General features: G+C 43.0%; 1 protein-coding gene across 3 annotated transcripts in view; it reads left to right on the top strand.

Moving 5' to 3' along the window:
• Positions 1–20,573, top strand: part of PCCA (propionyl-CoA carboxylase subunit alpha) — a 475,583-nt gene that overhangs the window by 146,696 nt on the left and 308,314 nt on the right. For all 3 annotated transcript variants that reach the window (XM_090022723.1, XM_090022741.1, XM_090022732.1), the window contains 2 exons: positions 986–1,117; positions 6,459–6,495. In XM_090022723.1, the coding sequence (XP_089878849.1) occupies positions 986–1,117; positions 6,459–6,495 (169 nt within the window). The remainder of the gene's footprint in view (positions 1–985; positions 1,118–6,458; positions 6,496–20,573) is intronic.

The raw sequence follows: 20,573 nt of genomic DNA, 5'->3' as shown, positions 1-20,573 counted from the left end.
AAGAACGTAAGATCATGGGAGGACAACCCTGTGCACTGCCTACTTTTTTTCTAGTTACTCTTAACATTTTTTAATCACCTTACAATTTTTTGGAGTTTAATTTCATTGTTCTAGTTCTAATTTTTGAATGCGGAAGATATGACAGCTCCTTCAAACACGTGCACGTACAGTTTCAGTTACAGAAAAATTGAAATAATAATGTCCATCACATGCACTTATAGTGGAATTGTCCTTGACCCTGAATAAAGTCTGTTAGTAGAAGATGTTAAAAGACTGTTATGAGATGTACTTTGTCATTTAAACTCAAATCTGTTGGCTAGCATAGGGAAATAGGGAGAAATTCTAAGACATGTTTTACGCCCATTAAAATAATTCTTGTAATGCCCTATATTCATGTGAATATGGAAAACGTAAGAGTTGCCATGTTTGAAAGATGCATGCAAAATTTATATTTTACATGTTGCTATATTTTTTGCCAGTTTTTTTTTTTAAATCTAGTCTTCAAAGTCTTTAAATTTGTCAAATGACTGACTTGACTTCCATTTTTGAAGTTTCATAAGCTTTAGTTTAAATAATGCATAATGAAATCCTGAACTGTATTACATTTTAACAAACATATGTTTGTAAGCCACTTGTGGCTGTTTCAGTCATGAGTTAACTGGCCTCCCCTCACTCAAGGGACACTTTTAATTTTCAAGCTGAAAAACTTTGACTTTCAGCTGCTTTTCTTTGGCCCGGCTTTGATTTATACAAATGCAAATGATACAGTTCTGAATCTGGGGGTGTACATGTTTCACATGGTCATACACATTTTTAAAGTACTGGCTCCAGTGCCGTTCTGTTTGTGATGTTGGTACATAACTACAATATTTTCCAAATTAAATTCCAGTAAGTAATTTTCATGATTTTTTTTCTTTTGTGGAGGTATAGCTAAAGCCATCTTAAGAGTTCTTTACCTAAACTTAAATCTTTATTGTTTCCACAGGAATTGGATGGTATCACCTTCATTGGACCTGACACGCATGCTATTCAAGCTATGGGAGACAAGATTGAAAGCAAATTGTTAGCCAAGAATGCAAAGGTCAACACAATCCCTGGTTTTGATGGGGTAGTCAAGGTGAGAAACTGTTTGTTTACTCTGCAATCAAATTGCTTAAATAAAAGTAATATAATTACAAATTCAGTGTTAGTGAAAAATGTGATAGAAAAGTGTCATGCGCTGGCTTTTATTGGTTAGAAAGCTGTCGATAGGGGTGGAAAAGCCATTAGAATAATGGAGTAAATTATCAGATATTAAACAGTATACTAAGGGCCATAGACAAAAAGGGTAGCATCTCAAAGCACTGTTACCTTTTTTAATAAGAAAGATAATATATTGTACGTTATATGTGTTGCCATGTAAGGTGGGTGAATGAGGATAATACATCAGGTATGGGTTTATGTGTGCATGCATATATATGCCTTCATGCATGAATTTTTCCTTATTTTTTTCACATTCAATAACTATACTAACATTATTGTGAAAAAGTATTGCTAAAGATTATACAACAAGTATGTATGTCTAGCAGTTGTTTCATAGTGATGATGAAGTTTGATAAAACGTATCTATATTGCATACTTTCCATACTGATTCTGTTATAGACTTGTACGTATTGTAAGACTGATTCTGTAAAAAGAAGCGTGTGTGGGCGGCAGGGGATTCTTGTATTATGGAGTGTGTTTCTTCCTTTTAGGAGGAGTTCTTTAGGTTACAGTAGTTTGCTGAAACATTTTTGTTATGTTTCTTTGCACCTCATACAGTCTAGATACAGAATCTTGCTTTTAGTTTTCCTTCGAAGTTTTGATTGCACTGTTGGTTATCCTTCCTCAATTTTTTCTAATCTGTCTTTATCTCCCTTCCTCCCCCAGCTCCTGCCATTCTGTATGTGTCTGTTTATAGGCTGGAATTTATAGGGGTTTTTTTTTGGTTGGGGTTTTTCAAATTTTTTTTTTTTTAATAAGCTGCTCCATTTGGGATGAAATTTCTAATGCTTAGTCTTTAACTTCGAATTGATTTTTTTTTTTGGAAAAATTAATGAGAAGTCATTTCAAATAATTTTTGAGTTATGAAATAAAAGGGGAAAACATTTTCCGTTGAAAAAGAATTCGAAGAATTTTTAACTTAGCTTCAGAAAAAAACTGCTGATGTTTGAATCTTGGTTCTTGGCATTGATCAAAGCTGACTTGTATGATGAAACGTGTTTTTGAAGATGATTTTGAATTATTTTCTTGATGGAATTTTGACCATGCTTTAATGGTCAGTATATATCAGGGGAAATAATATTTAGTATTGTGTCATCTAACCAAGATTAAATCATGCTAACGTTTCTTGCAGCAAGAAACCTCAGCGTAATTTAATCTTGGTAAGGAATGAGTAAGAGTGAAAAATTAATAGAAGAGAGGGAAGAAAAGAAACAAAGTGGAGAAATGACAAAGAAGCGGAGTCAGCCTTTTTATTTTATCCTATTCTGTCTTTTCCTAGAGCAGGAGAGGCTAGTATGACTTTGAAAGTACTTGTGCTACCACAAGTGCCATGAGGCATGTCTCTACAAATCCATTCATTCCTATGGCCATGCCTCTTGTGGCTTGGCCTGGGAAGGATGTAGATAATGACAGCAAGTTTGGATGCTCTGTCACCACATTTTTACCTCCACTAGGCAAAAACTGTTGATGCTGCTAATGATGCAAGTGCCTGGTGTCTGTGGTGTCTGAAGGACTTTTGTATTAAGAGATACATATTTGTCAAAGCATTTTACAATTAAGAGTATGCTGCTTTCGATCAAAGCTTTACAAATCCTCTTTCTATACTGTTCTGTGTAGCGCTGGGATTAATGGGAACCCTGATGTCTTCCAGCAGTAACAATTGGACTGCATCTCAGACCTCTTCTAAGCTAATTGTGCCACTGAACCATGTATAGAAGCTTCTCTAAAAACACTTAGTAACAGTTAAGTTGGGCCTCAGCTGATCTCTATTATTCCTGGTGCCCTGTCTCTGTTCTGCAGTTCTAGGAATTGGAGCCTGCAGATGGTGTATGTTCTGCTTAACTGATATCAAATGAGTAGGCCATGTTGAATTAAACAGCCATCAAAGTTTTTATTTTTCACATAAAATCACCTAATGTTACAGGAATATCTAACATTCAAATTTTGCATAAGCCTTTAATAATAATAACCATTTCATGGGTTGTTTGTTTATGGTTAGTCTAGTTAAAAATATCCACAAAATTGGATAAATGTTTAATAAATATTTAATACCACAACCAGTAAAACTAATAGAGAAGATTACCTAACTACAGGTACTTAAGTGGGTTGCCATCCTTCTTGAGTTATCTCATAAGGGTCAAGATGCCCAAAATAGAAATGAAAACTATTAGCAATGTGGATGATAGCCACTTGCACTTGACCTTTACATCAAAACGTGAATAGCCCTACATCCCAGCCTTCAGCATCTAGATGATCAGCACTTAACTTGGATGAAATCCTGTCCTCCTCCAAAACTCACCCCCCCCCCAAATTAAATAGGATTAGAGAACTGCAAAAATCAGAATAACGTTTAAAAATAAAGGGCACTAATGGGGTTACTATTTTGAATTGCTGGGAAGAAAGAGGAAGATTATTTCACTTTAAATATTGTGAACCTTATAAAAGGTTGTAGTTTTATAAGACTATTTAATAAAATAGTTATTTTTTCCTTAATGCTTTATTAAAATAATTTCCCAGAGTTATATTTTTCTAATCTCTGCTTATTTTAGGAAAGTAAGAGCATAGCTAATTTGATTTTATAGGAAATAGTAGGAATAGTCAATGGAGCCTTGGAAAAAAAGATTAAGTTATTTCAGAATACTCTAACCCCCTCATGTTTTCTTTGTCTGTATTCCAGATATGAATTTATGTGTTTTTGCAGCACAGTGTACATGATTCTGAGTTTCTTTTCCTCATAGGAAGTGTATATACTATGTCTGTCATACCTACCTAGCATTCAAGTCTAAAAATAACTGCCTTAAATTTTTATTGGAATTCAGACCCTTGCCACATATTTATGCACTCTGTAAATTAAAAGCTCAATATTAAAGTTACTGTTTCAGAGAAAGAGATCAAAAGCCAGTTGCCAGAGAGCTGAGTATGCCAGTTGTTTATACATTTTTCCAAACTGTTCCTCTCTCCTTTTCTTCTTAGAGTGGTTTTAATTCCAATAAACAGTATCTGCTATTTCCAAAGCAGACCTTGTGAGCTAGAGCACTTGAATATGCAATTGAATTTTTCTTGTTGCAGAATTGTTTGAATATGTTAAAATTGCCGAAGTGTGTGGTGTTCAAATAGTATAAATAAGCAATATCCTTGTAGGACACTTTGTTTTGAATAATCTGTTTTTCTTGCTGTTTTTTAGGGTAGAAAGGTATGAGTACTCATTGTATCATGCTGTTTATTCTTTAAAGTTGTTGTTTGTGTGTATAAAACAATTATGACTAAAAAGTTCTTTTAAATGATCTGTAGCTTTTGTTCCAATGAACTTGCAATGTATCAGCTAGCTACTTGTTTGCAGGTAACTAAGTGAAAAAAATTACCCTATTTGCTCCCTGCCCCCCTTCTGTTAATTCTGTTTTGCAAATATATGACGGAATTTGCAAGAGAAAAGAAATGTAAAAGTTTCTTTCTTGACTATAATCGTAGCTCTTCATCAGTCATCACTCTTCCTGCATTTTGTTCAAGAGGCTCTAATTGTCTGCATTTGGCAGGTTTAACACTTCCTGACAGAGAGGCTATTAAGGGGAAGTATTCTCGCATAACTGTCACAGGCAGGAACAAAGAACCTTCAAACTCAATGTGTGGAAACCACTAACATTCTTAAATGACCCTTTTCATGCATTTTTATCCCTTTAAGCTAAAATTTGGAGGGTGCAGGGTCATGGAAAGCAGCAAGGTGTAATAAAACAGTAAACCTTGATTATTTTTTTCCTTTTTTTGGGGGTAGATTTATCTCTGACTTAAAAACAATTGTTATTTGGAAAATCTCATTAACAGATGTGACTGCTTAGAATAAAAAGACTTAAAACTGATGTTGCTTTCAGGACTGCTTTGAACTTAACAAGCACCGATTTGTGGAGCAGACTAGCTAATGAAAGGAAATTAAATTTTCTGACAACTTCCCCTGCCAGCCTCCTTATTCTTCATGGGGCTGTTACTAGGTACTGAAGACTTTTAAAGAGGATTTTGTTTTATTATTGGACATAAATGAACCAGGTACGAACATTTCTTACGTATTTTTTTAAAAAAGTTCTGACCTGGGTGCTTTTAAAATGAATTGCCTTGAAAGCTTTAAAAATATCAGGTTTCATTTTAATGTTCATAAGTCAGCCCCCATAGCTTCAGACACACTTAGCAGCTGGTGGTGGTTTCCAGACATTACTGCCTTCTATACAAATCTTTTAATGTATGTTACAGAATAATATAAATATTAGCAAATTTGGATGGAATTCTCAGACTTAACCCATGCCACTATTATTTAACCTTTTTTCTTTTTACAGTTGCATAATAGAAATATATTGTTCTGGGTGAAAGGAAGTAGAATTAACTACTGCATAAGAGTGAGTTTTGGTTGTTTGGTAAAAAGTGAACAAGAGTTGAAAGACCTTTGGTTTTTTTCTTCTGAACTTCCTAGATCATTTTTTTTCTCTCATTACATTTGCTGCTCAGTGATTCTAATGATATGAGTCAGCTGACACAATAGGTGGTGACCACAGAAGAATTTTGCTAATTAATAGCTATACACTGACATCTAAACGTTAGATGTAGTTAAAGAAAACTGTTGTCTGAATCTGCCCATTTCAGACAACAGTTAAAATATTTAAATAGATGCATTAAAGTTCCTGTCCATCTTATAACCTGAAACTCCAACACTGGAAATGTGTGTTTTGCTTGAGTAAAGACTGGCAGATTTAGTCCTTGAAGAAATTTTGTAAGACCTTTTCTGAATCTGAATCTTACCCAAACAATAGAGAATCAACTCCCCCTGCTGACAGTATTTAGGAAAACAAGACACACACGTACCTAAGAAGACAGAACAAGCTGATAGTGGACAAGCTTTAATGATCTGATTTATGATCCAGGATCTGTTGTAAACTTCAACATTTTAGCATTAAATTCCTGCAACTGCAGAAAATCATTTTGTGATCTTGATAGTGCTTCCTGTCAGCTGATTCCTTGTTGCTTTGAGTTTCTTGGTATAATAATGATGAGGTAGAATTTACATTCCACTTATGGTATTAATTTTACATTCCTGTGACTGAAAAGGGTCAGAAGGTTGTAAAATCAAACATTAAATGAATCAGAGGAGACAGTAGTGCAATATATGACTGCCCTAAGGACATAGTGCAATGGCTGATGGGATTAACGTTAGGTCTCATTTCCTGCTTTTACAGGATGCAGATGAAGCTGTCAGAATTGCAAGGGAAATTGGTAAGTTCTTAAATTAGCTATGGTGGGATTTGTGTGCCTCTCAGCAGACATGGTTGACTAAATTGAATGTGTAATAAGTAATCCCTATAGAACAAATAATGTTTTAATAGTTTTTAAGTTTCCCATTGCCTATAGGGTTGGAAGAATCTAAGCATTAGTGCCTTGTATCTTAAATCATCACAACTTTAGCATTGCAAACTGGGCTTTAGAGAGTGAATACAGCCCTAAATTGCAGACAGGATACAAGATGCTGTAATCACCGGCGAGTTAAAGAAGGAATTATTTCAAAGTATTCATGAAATTGGATATGGTGTTCTTTTTGCAGAGGTGTTAGGCACGGTACATTTCTTTTTATATGGAAGCTGACAGAATGATGCTTATGCTCTTCATTCTTCTTCATTATTTGGACCACACTTGACATGAATATAATCTAACCACCATTTTTTCTGCTGTTCTACGCTTCTTAAAATGAAATAACCATTCTGCTTCTAAACACTTAATGAAACGGGGGGGAAAAAAGAAAACAAAAAATCTAGCCGGGACTCCTTTTTGCTAAGATCTGTTGTGATCTGTAGTTAATACTCTTGGTTCTAACTAGGAAAACTTTGTATTCGGGAAGATTCTTAAGTGAATGATTAATGTTGAGCATGTGCATAAGTCTTTTTCTGAATCAGAAACTTTTAAGAGGGCAGTAGCCTGGAGAGGCTTTCCAGTCACTGTGGGTGCCTGTAGATGTGTGGTAAGACTGATCCGACGCTCTATAATTACAGCGTTTCAGAGCAGACTCAGTCAAGTCTGCTGGAGTGTGTTAGTTAGTGTGCCTCCAGCAGTCTCCTTGTCTTGTGTATCGGTGTCCCTGTACTTGAAAATGGGGGCGGAAGCACTTTAACTAAAGCTTATTTAGTTAAAGTGCCCCACCACCACTTTGAAGCATGGGGATACTGATACATGAGATGCTGCTCGTGCTTTAATTAGAGAGGCTGTTGGAGCTGCACTAATTAAAGTGTCCCCCTGACCCTCGGGGCACATGTAAAAATGTCCTGTGGTTATAGAAACTTAAAGACTAGTTAGCACTTAAAGGTTTCCCCCCGCCAGCATGATTCCTATTCTGGAAGTCCTGTTATACTATAAAATATTTCTTGTGATGTTTCACCGTACATAAATTTTGAAACTGAGTTCATTTACAATACTGCAACTCAACTTCTTATATCAGTGCAGTCACACGGAATGATTGTACCAGTGCAGCTATATAGCAAAGGGTAACTTTTCCCAAAAACTCTGGTGTGGAAGGGTTAAAACGTTGAGTTCATCATTTCTTTTGTGTCGTTGTGTGACCTGGTGATGGCTGTTCAAATGACAGCCAATGAGTAGAAATGGAGGAAAAACAAGATTACCTGTCAAGTTAGATATGAAGTAGGGCAAGCTGTTAAGTAAAATTGCTGTATTTTTATTGTGCACCTTTTAGGACTTGTAAAAAAACCTATCAAACACAGTGTTCTCCATTTCATTGGTATATTTCACCTTGCAGCTTTGTTTGTATGGAGTCTATTACTACTGATCTTCAAGGTTGCCTGGAAATATTTTTTCTAAACTGGTTGTTTTGAGTGACACAGTAACAAGGGACAGAGGGGTTTCTGACAAGTCTTTTTAAAACTTAGTCATGGTCATTTTACATTTTAGATTGTCTGATGTACTGCTGATGAGTTCCTTTCTCTGATCTGGTGACCTTAGTATGATGTTCAGTTTATTGACCTTGGGTGTTGGAGCCAGTTGTAGGGAGCTGTGCAACATACTTTTCCTTTCTCCGTATCAGTGATTCTCAACAAGGGTGCTACAGCACTGTTGGGTGCCCAGAGATTCTTTCAAGGGTACCAGGCGTTATTAACACTGTTAGTTGTGCAAACATGATTCACAGAATAAATCCAGAAATTTCAAATAGGAACCCATAGGATTAAAAACATTTTGACTTGTGGGCCAATAAATGAGTGGGGAAAAAGTAAAAATCTAGTATTTTCTAAGGGGTGTCTTGAATCTAATGAGGGGTGTCTAGAGCATTAAATGGTTGAGAACTACTGCTTTATATAGCAACCTTAAAAAAATGAACTTCTAAAAAAAAAATCTGCAGAACCTTGCTGAATGCTGAAAGAAAATGATCACTTCTGACCTTTTCCCCCTACTACTGTAAATAGCTCAACTCTGTGGAGGTTTCTGACATGATACGTAGTTATCAGCACTGTTCAAAGTAGGGTACATCACGTCAGACAGCGAGCATGGTGATCTGTGATTTCAGGGGAACTAAAATGAGAGAGTGGAATAAAATTGAAATCTTATACATGTATAATGTACCTTTATCCCTTTGCGTTTGACACACATTCAGAATATTTGCAAGAAACCTTTTACTACGTTCATTCAAGCAAGCTTACTTTCCCAGGAGTGCCTTTTGAAATGCTCACCTTAAAACGAACAACCTTTCCCTTCCCACAAACACAGATGTTCCGATGATGTCAGTTTGAATGCATATGTCAGTGTTTAAAGCAGCATAATATTCTAAACAAATAACATCCCCTGCTGATTCCACCTTTCCTCATTTGCCTGGTATGATCTGAATGACTATCCAGCATCAGTACCGTCTCTGGAAGGTGCAGCCCCATGTGGCACTGCCTATAACTGTTCAGGACAAGGCTATCATTACAAATAAAATGGATTAACTTAAAGGAAATGAAAGCCCATTCATAAGGGAGTTGAATTTGTTTCTTTTTTTTTGATTGGTGTGGTGTATTCTTTTGGCTCCATTCACTGATACTTCAAGTCTTGCCTCAGAGAAAATAGGACGTGTTCTAGGTTTTCTTTAATGTTGTTTGTATGTTCTCCCTTTAATGTTGTTTCTGTGTTCATGCTTGCGCTCTCTCTCTCTCTCTCTCTGTATGGACACACATAAGTTAGATTTTTCCAAATGCAGTTTAAATTAGTAGTGTAAAGATTTACATGCCTATTAAACCAGTGTAAAACTAGCCAAGGCATTTCAGTACTGTACTTGGATGAATTGAGTGCTATTTTATTCTGTTGCATATTTGTAACATCTCACATTATATATGCGTTCTAAGTATAACATGACATGGGCCTGTCTGATCAGTCTTTTAGGTATCCCACAATGCAATGGTCTATACCTCTTCTTGCTTGCAAGCAGTTATTCTGTGACTTAGGCTGAACTCTACTGCTCTGGTCACATGCACCCTTGTACTCCTGCTTACAGCTAATCTCGAAGACGCACCATCTATTTCATATCACAGTACCTGGTGTTGAGTTTGGGTCATCACTGCTGCCAGTGTACCACTGATTACAAAGGCATGCACCCATTCCTTGCAGTGCTATCTGGTGAGCAGCTGGAGCCATCAGTGGCAGCAATGCATTGCTGGTCACGAAGACACACTCATTTTCATGGCATACTACCTGATGGTGCATTTGAGGCCAGCACTTGTTTGAGGGACATCCATTTGGACCTGCCAGTATATCTACTCCATCCTCATCAGACATGTTTACCAGGTAAACCAGTAAGTGGAGCCAGAAAGAGGTGCTATTTGCTTTTTGGCCTGATGGGGGAAACCAGTGGGTACTCTAGAAAAGCTACTATAACCATGCCATCTACAAGTATGCAGCTGTGGAGATAGGAGGATGAAGACACCACAGAGGCTAGCAGCAATGCAGTTTCAAGAATGAGATCCTCAAGTTAACTTACAAAAGGCCGTAAGATGTTAATCATGCTTCTGGTGCCTGCTGGGTGACTACCATGTATTATTAGGAGCCTTCAAAGATCCTACAGGGGATGTCTCTATAGAGTTTATTTCATGGTGAACTGGTAAAGGGAGAGGAAGGAGAGGACAGTTTAGGAACCTGAGAAGCCTAGGAGGGCACTTTTCTGGGTAAATAAATGGAGCCCTATATCCCTCTCACAAAAGATATAGATGATGATAACAAGACTAACATCATGTGGGCTGACTCTGTTCCCTTAGTGCCATGCCAGGCTTTTCACCCCAAAGTCTTGGCCCCTTGTGGTACCCAGTTTGTAGCCCCCATCACTTTGCAAGGCATATGGATGCTGACGATTTGATAAAGTTTCACCCTGTATTCCTTGGGCTCAGAGTCAAAGTGACTGGGGACTCCAACATAAAGGTTGCTGGTTGTGGGTGAACAGGGATGCATTGGCAGTTGCTTTAGCAGCCAGAAAATTGTCTCTCTTCTCTGTGCTTAGCAGTTCTTGGCCACCTTTGGAAACTGAATCCCTACAGGACATGCTGAGATGTGTGCTTTCTTCAGCCTCTTATCTATGGCACAGTAGCACTTCAGGCTGATGCTCAGCCTGCAACCAGTTGGTTGTTCACGCCCAAGAAGCACTACATTTAAAAAAAAATTTCTAGACTGGTTACATATGAGCTTTCATTTGTTACATTTATCTTCTCACTCTGCCTCGCATTTTCTCTCTCTCTACTTGCATATATGAACTTTTCTTTTTGTATAGTTCTCTCTTTGATACCAAGAAGTGTTTGATTTCACCGGTACCTGTCCCTTACCATTTCTATTTTTTTTAACACTTCTGTATTGGGTGGCCATTCTTCCTCTCTGCCCCTTTTTTGGCTTTGTTGTTGCAGTCTCTTTCCTTGTTTCTTCTCTTGTTGTTCTTGTTGTTCGCTGAAGAGTTCTGTTCTTTGTGAAGCCTGTAGAGAAAAAAAGTAGATGGAAACTATACTTCTATCAGGTTTTAGTCTATTTATAGCACTAGTGCATGTTAAGTGTTGTTCTAAATAAATATAGAAAAGAGAATTGAATTTTGCTGGATGGACACAGTTTATGGTTGTGTCAAAGTGGGGCTCCCTGCCTAGCCACAGTGCTAGGTTCCCCACTTGCCTTTGGGCATGCCACCCACCTGACTCGCCTGCCATGCCTTGTTCTTAATTAATTACAATGTTAATTAAGGCGGGAGGCTGCCCATTCATGCCCCATTGCCAGGGGGCGCTATCTGCGGCTCTGTACCTCCCCTACACTGCAGCCTGTGCTTCGCAGATGGCATCCACAGATGTTAATCTCACCAGCCCCACACTGGGCCCCAGAATCCTCCAATTCAGATCCCTCTAACATCCCTTAATTCCAGCGGCATACCCCGCCTTCATATGGGCTGCCTAGCTCCCTGGAACTTTCCCCTCTCGGGCATGGTCCCCCTGGGACCTTTGGCCACACAGGCCCTGGCCTCACCTCCAAGGCCAGTCAGGACCCCAGGCCCTCAGCTCTAGGTGTCCCTCGCAGTGGGCCCCTGACCCTTTTGACCGTTCTGGTCCCGGCCCCAGCACTGACCAGTCGAAGGTACTCTACATCAGGCCTCTGAGCCTTCAGCTCCACTCTTGTTCCTGGATCCGCCTTCCGGCCCTACTAGGGGTTAACCTCTACCTGGTTGTGGGAGATGAGGTAAGTCACACCACGTCTGGTGTTCCAGGGTCTCATGTGGACTCTCACTCCGCACCTGGAGCAGCAGGTCATTGTGCTCTATCTATATAAACATACTGGGCTCTCAGCCCTCTGATTTTCCTCCCTTTCACCGGGGTTCCTCATCTCTGCCCCCTCACTGGGGCTTCACACAGCCCCCTCACTTGGAGCTACTCATTTCTGCACCCTTCACTTGGGGATCCACACCGCCCCGTCATTTGGGGCCACAGGGCTTCCCTCTCTGGTGGGTTCAGGTGGCTGCAGCCATGCCTGGCCCCACTCTCACTACCAAAGGTCTCTCAGGGTCTTGCACCCCCCAGAGCTCAGGTGGCCACACCTGTGCCTGGCCCCAACTACCTCTGATGTTACCAGACCCACCCAAAGGTGAGGGCTGGGGCTAAGGTGCCCCTTCTTGTCTTTCACCTGGCTGATCACTGGCCTGGCATTTCCTGGGGGCTCCCGCGCCACTGAGAGTCCTACCAGGCCACCCACTCCCGGCAGGATGCAGTTTTAGGTCATGCCCAGGAGCCTCCAAACCATCCCCCACAGATCTTACCCTTACCTCCAGGATGATGCATGAAACCTTGCAGCCAGACGATGTTGCTGCCTGCTCTGCTAGCAGCAAAATTCTCTGTTTATATAGGCAGCCTGGAATCTAAAGTGGTTGCTGCAGTCAGGCACCTGCTGGCTGCTTGGCTTAGGTCTTAAAGTGACAGGCACCAACAGTGCCCTGCCGCACACCTTCCCCCTTAAAATCATACCTGGGGGAGGTTTCCCCTGCTGCTCCTTCAAAGCAGGCTCCCCTCAGAGCCTGTGAGACCGCTGTAGTGGTGAGTACCCCAAAGGTGTTCCGCTGCACACCTCCCGCCTTAAAATGAGATCTGGGGGAGAATCGCTTGGCTGCCTTCCCTGCTGGGCTCTGCCCCAGCCTACTGCAACCCCTACCAAGTGGCGAGCACTCCAGAAGTGCTCTGCCACAATGATTCTGACCTGCAACTTTATAAATCTAATGAGACAATACCTAAAGGCCAAGGAGGCATGCTGGCACTGGTAAAAACAGAAGTAAGAGCAACAGAACCCTCACAATTCCTTGTTAATTTCTCTTGGCACTGGAATACAGAGCATACTAACTGTCTAAACTAAAGAAGCCAACTTACTGATAACAATATTATTTATGCAGGATGAAAAGTCTGAAAGGTACCTTTCAAATTAGGCAAATACAGTTGTACTATTCCAAGGTCCATTCAGATATGTAATCCCATGCATTCTATACATACACAGAGAAAACCACCTCTTCTTGTACTGAGAGTTGGGTATACTCCTGAATCCGGTGCTATTCATGGGGAGGTACCTGCTTTATCAGAATTGAAAACCAAATGAAGAAATCATGCTGAGGAGGGAAAGGTTGTTAATTATTGCTGCTGGCATGCATCATCGCAAATAATATTAGCTTTACATTAGAGTTTAACTTGTATATCATTCCGTAATGTAATTCAACCAATTTTCAGTTGATGTGAAATACTGGAACCAGTACTTAAGAAGTGCAGGTATAAAGTTCCTGAATATCTCAAAAAATAGTTAGGACAAGGCTGATAAATACCTTCTAGCATCAATATTTTGCACCCCTAGATTTACAAAGCTGTTTTGACCATGCTAAGGATATCTTATGTTAGGATTAACAGGTTTTTCATGTTTGGCACATGGCAAAAATGCACTGTTGTACTTCATCTCTGTCTGTCAACTAGGGCTAATATCACAATGATAGTTTCTGTGTCCTAACTGGGCCACCTAAATACAAGTTCCCTGATTTTTTTTTCTGAGGTGTTATAGACATGTAATTCCTGTTAAAGTCAAAGGAAGCTAAAGGTTTAAGCCCTCTGAAAAATACAGCTATGTATAAATAGAAAAACCAGTCTCCCTAATCCACTTACATGTAGGAAACTAATTTTAATATTTTTGGAAAGTTTGTCTTTAAATTTTATTGTAAAAAGGTTTTTCTCTCATTAATGCCTTTTAGGTTCACTCCAAACATTACTAATGTAGTTTCAGAGTCCGTATGTCTAAAGAGTTGTTTGCCTATCCATAAAAAAATGGAAGTCAATTTTTGTCCAAAATTCACAAACATTTTTCTTGATGTTATAAGAGAATCATAGAAAACAAGAGTTGGAAGGGAACTCAGGTCATCTATTTCACCTCCCTGCTCAAGCAGGACCATCTCCAACTAGATCATTCCAGCCAGGGCTTTGTCAAGCCAGGCCTTAAAAACATCCAAAGATGGGGATTCCACCACCTCTCTAGGTAACCTGTTCCAGTGCTTCACCACCCTCCTAGTGAGAGTTTTTCCTTATATCCAACCTAAACCTCCCTTGCTACAACGTGAAACTATTGTTCCTTCTTCTCTAATCTGTCACCACTGAGAACAGTTTAGCTCCATCCTGTTTGGAATCACCCTTCAGGTAGTTAAAGGCTTCTATCAAATCTGATCTCAGTCTTCTCTGCTGCAGATTAAATAAGCCCAGTTCCCTTAGCCTCTCTTCATAAATCATGTGCCCCAGCTCTCTAACCATTTTCATTGCCCTCTGCTGGAGGCTCTTCAATTTGTCCACATCCTTTTTGGAGAGGAGGCATCAAATCTGGACAGAGTGCTCCAGATGTGGCCGTACCAGTGCAAAGGGGAAGAATTACTTCCTTTGATCTGCTGGCAGTGCTCCTATTGATGCAGCCCAGCATGCTGTTAGCCCTTCTTGGCAACAAAGGCACACTGTTGACTCATATCCAGCTTATTGTCTGCTATAACCCCCAGGTCCTTTTCTGCAGACCTATTGCTTAGCCACTTGGTCCCAAGACTGTAGCAGTGAGTGTATGTCTTTTGTCCTAAGTGCAGGACTTTCCACTTGTCCTTGTGGAACCTCATGAGGTTTCTTCTGGTCCAGTCCTCCAATTTGTCTTTTTTACTCTGAATCCTAGCCCTACTCTCTAGCATATCTAGTACACCCTCCAGCTTGGTGTCACCCGCAAACTTGATTTTTCCAGGCACTGAGGTGAGGCTGATTGGTCTGCAGTTCTCTGGATTCTCCTTCTTCCCTTTCTTAAAGATGGACATTATGTTTGCCCTTTTCCAGTTGTCCAGGACCTCCCCAAATCATCACAAGTCTGCAGTCACATCAGCCAACTCCCTCAGCATCCTCAGATGCATCCCATCCAGCCTCATGGATTTGTACACATCCAGGTTTTCTAAATAGTCCCTAACCTGTATTTTCACCACTGAGGGCTGCTCACCTCCCCAAACTGTGTTGCCGAGTGAACTAGACCAGGAATTCTTAAGTCAGCTCATGAAGGTAGTTAGGTCAAAGGATGTGGTCATCATGGGTGACCTGAACTTTCCAGACATCTGCTGGGAGGAGCAGTCAGCCAAAATGCAGGACCTCCATCTAACGCTGGAGGTGCACAGCCCCACCAGGGGAGACGCCCTGTTGGACCTGGTGCTGGCCATGGGCAACGACCTGGCGAGGGGACTGCGGGTACTCGACCACCTGGGTGACAGTGATCATCACCTGCTGCCATTTGCCATCCAGCGCAAAGTGGCAAAGGCCTGCAGCAAGGCAGAAGCCCTAGATTTCAGGAGGGTGGACTTCAGTAAGCTAGGGAGAATAGTCGGGGAGGCACTGAGGTCCCCGAGGGGAGGGGAGGAGGGTCAGGTGTGCAAGAAGAGTGGTCTCTCCTTAAGGAGATGATCCTCCAAGCCCAAAGGGAGGTAATCCCAATACGGATCAAAGGGGGCAGGAAAGTGCAAAAGCCCCCATGGCTTACCAAAAGCATCGCTGGAACAATGTCTCCTCACTAAAAGGGAGGCATACACCCAATGGAAGGGAGGGGCCATCACCAGGGAGGACTATATTGCGGTTGCTTGGAGTTGTAGGGGGGTGGTCAGGAAGGCCAAGGCAGAGATGGAACTGGGACTAGCTACCGGGATCAAGGACAACAAGAAGTCCTTTTTTAAATCCATAGGGGGCTAAAAGAAGGTACCGGGTAACGTGGGGCCCCAGCAAGACACGCTAGGAAATCTGGTTTTCACATCAGACGACAAAGCTAACCTATTTAACAATTTCTTAGCCTCCATTTTCCTGAGCAGGAACCAAATCAGCCCCCTGACTGGGACCCCCTCAGGCCCCAAAGGAGGTGCACCTAGGCCAAGGGTCAGTGAGGATCTAGTCAAGGAACTTGTGGAGGGACTGGACGTATTTAAATCAGCTGGTCTGGATGATCTCTACCCCAGAGTGCTGAGAGAATTAGCTGAGGGGGAGTCGCTGTTCCCCCGAGCACTGCCAGGAGTGACCAGGAATAACGGTCACAAGCTGGCAGAGGGTAGATTTAGGTTAGATATCAGGAGGCACTACTTCACGGTCAGGGCAGCTAGGATCTGGAACCAGCTTCCAAGAGAAGTGGTGCAGGCTCCTACCCTGGGGGTTTTTAAGAGGAGGTTAGATGAACACCTTGCTGAGGTTGTACTCTTTCCTGCCATGGCAGGGTGTCGGACTAGATGATCTACTCAGGTCCCTTCCGACCCTAGAAACTATGAGGGCATTGTGGGACCCCTGCATGGCTTTGCGAGCATTCGTGGTGCTTTGGTGTGGTGCCAGGGGAGTGGAAGAGGGCCAGTGTGGTTCCCATCTTCAAAAAAAGGAGGACCCAGGAAACTATAGGCCAGTTAGTCTTACCTCGACCCTGGGTAAGCTTTTTGAGACAATTATCCTGGTGCATGTCCATGAGCGGCCAGCAGGGGAGATTATGCTTAGGGGCAACCAACATGGGTTCATTAGAGGCAGGTCCTGTCAGACCAACCTGGTGGCCTTCTACGACCAGGTCACAAAATGCTTAGATGCAGGGGTAGCAATGGACATAGTATTTCTGGACATTAGATTTCATAGACATCAGGGCTGGAAGGGACCTCGGGAGATCATCAAGTCCAGCCCCCTGCCCAAAGGGCAGGAAGTCAGCTGGGGTCATAGGATCCCAGCAAGATAAGCATCCAATTTACTCTTGAAGGTGTTCAATGTAGGTGCTTGAACCACCTCCGCTGGCAGACTGTTCCAGACCTTGGGGGCTTGGACAGTAAAGAAATTCTTCCTTAGGTCCAGCCTGAGACGGTCTTACAGGAGTTTGTGACCGTTCGACCTAGTTACCCCTTGGGGCGCTCTGGTGAACAAACGTTCCCCCAGATCCTGGTGGTTATCCCTGATAAACTTATAGGTGGCCATCAGATCACCCCTGAGCCTACGCTTTTCCAGGCTAAAGAGTCCCATGTCTCTCAGCCTATCATCGTAAGATCTGTTTTCCTGACCTCTGATCATGTGCGTGGCTCTCCTCTGGACTCTCTCAAGCTTTTCCACATCCTTTTTGAATTGTGGAGCCCAAAACTGGACGCAGTACTCCAGCTGCGGCCTCACCAAGGCCGAGTACAAGGGGAGAATGATGTCCCGGGATTTGCTTGAGAAGCATCTATGGATGCAAGCCAGCGTTTTGGTCACTTTATTAGCCGCAGCATCATGTCAAGAGCCTGGAGAGGTATCCCCAACGATGCCTCTGGAAAATCCTTCAGGTCAAATGGGATGATCACTTCACAAATACCAGCATCCTTGCTGAAGCCAATGTTACCAGCACTGAGTCGGTGATCCTGAAGCACCAACTTTGCTGGACTGGACACTGTGAGGATGCCTGACTCTTGACTCCCAAAACAAGTGCTCTATTCCCAGCTTAGTAATGGCTGAAATTTCACGGTCGCCAGAGGAAATGCTACAAGTACACATTGAAATCAATCCTCAAGAAAACAGATGCTAACATCAAGAGCTGGGAGGAGCTGGCTGCCAACCAACTCCAATGGTGCCACAACCTCAACCAAGCATCAAACCATTTTAAGGTAAAGCGTCTTGCCCTTGAAGCAGAGAGGAGAGAGCAGAAGAAGGAAAAGGAGAAGAATCCAAACTTGTAGCCTACACTGCTCTGCAGAAAGCCTACAGAGTCTGTGGCTCAAGGATTGGATTCCTAAATCACCTAAAGACCCATCAATGAGCAATGGTAGAGACCACCCTCAAATTGAGGGACTGATGATGATGGGTGTGTGTGTGGGTATAGGAAGGCCTTCGACACTGTCTGTTACCCGATTCTCATTAAGAAACTGGGGGACTGTGTTGTCAACACCTACACAGTCAAATGGGTCACCAACTGGCTGGAGGACCACATCCAGAGAGTGGTAGTGGATGGGTGATACCCCCCCCCCCCCATGCAACACTGGTCAGGCCACAGTTGGAGTACTGCGTCCAGTTTTGGCATTCACTATCCAGCACTTGTGAAGGCTGAACAGGTTCAGGTCCCGCAGTCTCTCATTGTAGGGTCTGCCCTGTTGTCCCTGGATCATGTGGGTGGTCCTCCTCTGGACCCTCTCAATGTTGTCCACATCCCTCCTGAAATGGGGCGCATAGAAATGGACACAGTACTCCAGCTGTGGCTTGACCAGTGTTGCATAGAGGGGGAGGATCAGTTCCTTGTCCCTGCTAGAGATGCACCTGTGGATGCATGACAAGATGCGGTTAGCCCTGCCAACCGTGATCTCGCATTGTTGGCCCATGTTCATCTTGGAGTCAGTAATGACTCCTAAGATCCCTTTTTGCCTCTGTGCTCTCAGGAAGGGAGTTTCCTATCTTATAAGTGAGCTGCTGGTTATTACTGCCCAGGTGCAGCACCCTGCACTTGTCAGTATTGAAACGCATCCTGTTTTTGTTAGCCCACCCCTGCAACCTATCCAGGTCTTGCTGCAGTCTTTCCCTCCCTGCTAGCATGCTCGCCTCACCCTAAATTTTGGTATCATCAGTGAATTTAAACAGGTTGCTTTTTACCCTGTTGTCCAAATCGCTGATAAAGAGATTGAACAGCGCAGGCCCAAGGACTGAGCCCTGGGGGACTCCACGGCCCACTTCTCCCCAGGTTGAATATGACCCATCCACCACCACCCTCTGAGTACGACCCTTGAGCCAATCTGCAATCCATCTGACTGTGTAGGCATCAGTGCCACAGTCGCTTAGTTTTTTAATACGGATGGGGTGGGAGATCGTGTCAAAGGCCTTGCTGAAGTCCAGAAAGACTACATCCATAGCGACACCTGCATCCAGTGCTTTTGTGACCTGATCATAAAAGGCAATCAGGTTGGTCTGACATGACCTGCCCCTAATGAAACCGTGCTGGTTGCCCTTGAGCATCATCCCTGAAGCCGACCCATCGCAGATGTGCTCCTTGATGATCTTCTCAAAGAGTTTCCCCAGGAGTGAGGTAAGACTGACGGGCCTATAGTTGCCCGGGTGCTCCCTCCTCCCTTTTTTAAAGATGGGGACCACATTGGCTATCTTCCAATCATCTGGCACCTGGTCTGAGCACCATGAGCGCTCGTAAAGCCATGCCAAAGGCCCTGCAATAACTCCTGCTAGCTCCCTCAACACCCTGGGGTGGAGAGCATCTGGACCCGCTGATTTGAACACGTCCAGCCCCTCCAGAAGCTCTCTAACCCGGTCCTCCCCAACCTGAGGTGTGGAGGCCTTCCCCTCGAGTCCGTCTTACATCACGGTGGGGAAGTCCTGGTCCCTGCCCAAGAAAATGGAGGTGAAGAATTGGTTAAAGAGGTCTGCTTTCTCCTCTGGCGCAACCACCAGGTTGCCCAGAGAATCTTGCAGGGGCCCCACATTTCCCGGTGCTTTCTTCATCCTCCCTGTATATTTGAAAAAGGACTTTTTATTAGCTTTGATTTTGGATGCTAGTCTTAGCTCTATGTCCGCCTTAGCTTTCCTGACAGCCCCCCTACAGGCCCGAGCAGAGGAGGTATACTCCTCTTAGGAGATAGCACCCCTCTTCCACCAGTTGTACTCCGCCTTTTTGGCAATCAGGCATTCCCGGACACCCTTGGTGAGCCAGGGGGGCTTTTGGGCACTCCTGCCCCCCTTGCTTCTTGTTGGGATGGTCACCCCTTGGGCCCTGAGTATCGTCTCCTTAAGGAACGACCACTCATCTTGGTCACTGAGTTTCCCTGCTCTCGAGAACCCCAGCACCTCTCCCACTAATCTCAACTCATTGAAGTTGGCCCTCTTGAAGTCTAGGGCTACTGCCTTGCTGCAGGCCCTTGACACCCTGTGCTGGATGGTGAATTCCAGCAAGCGATGATCGCTATCACCCAGGTGGTCAAGAACCTGGAGGCCCCTTACCAGGTTGTCACCTGTGGCCAGGACCAGGTCCAACAGGGCATTTCCTCTGGTGGGACTGTGCACCTCCTGAATTAAGTGGAGGTCCTGTATCTCGGCCAGGAACCTCCTGGAACAGTCCGACCTGGCTGACTGTTCCTCCCAGCAGATGTCCGGGTAATTTAAATCACCCATGACAACTACATCCTTTGCCTTAAGTGCCTCTGCAAGCTGGCCCAAAAATTCCCGGTCCAGTTCCTCCCCTTGGTTGGGGGGTCTGTAGTCGACCCCCACCATTAGATCCCTCTCCCCATGGCCCTATTGTATCTTGACCCAGAGCACTTCAGCTAGCCCCTCCTCTGACCCCATTCTGCTGACAGA

This window comes from Crocodylus siamensis, chromosome 1, assembly GCF_052110815.1.
Source record: "Crocodylus siamensis isolate JL-2025a chromosome 1, ASM5211081v1, whole genome shotgun sequence".
Lineage (NCBI taxonomy): Eukaryota > Metazoa > Chordata > Crocodylia > Crocodylidae > Crocodylus > Crocodylus siamensis.
This window is presented reverse-complemented; position numbering and strand designations above follow the sequence as displayed.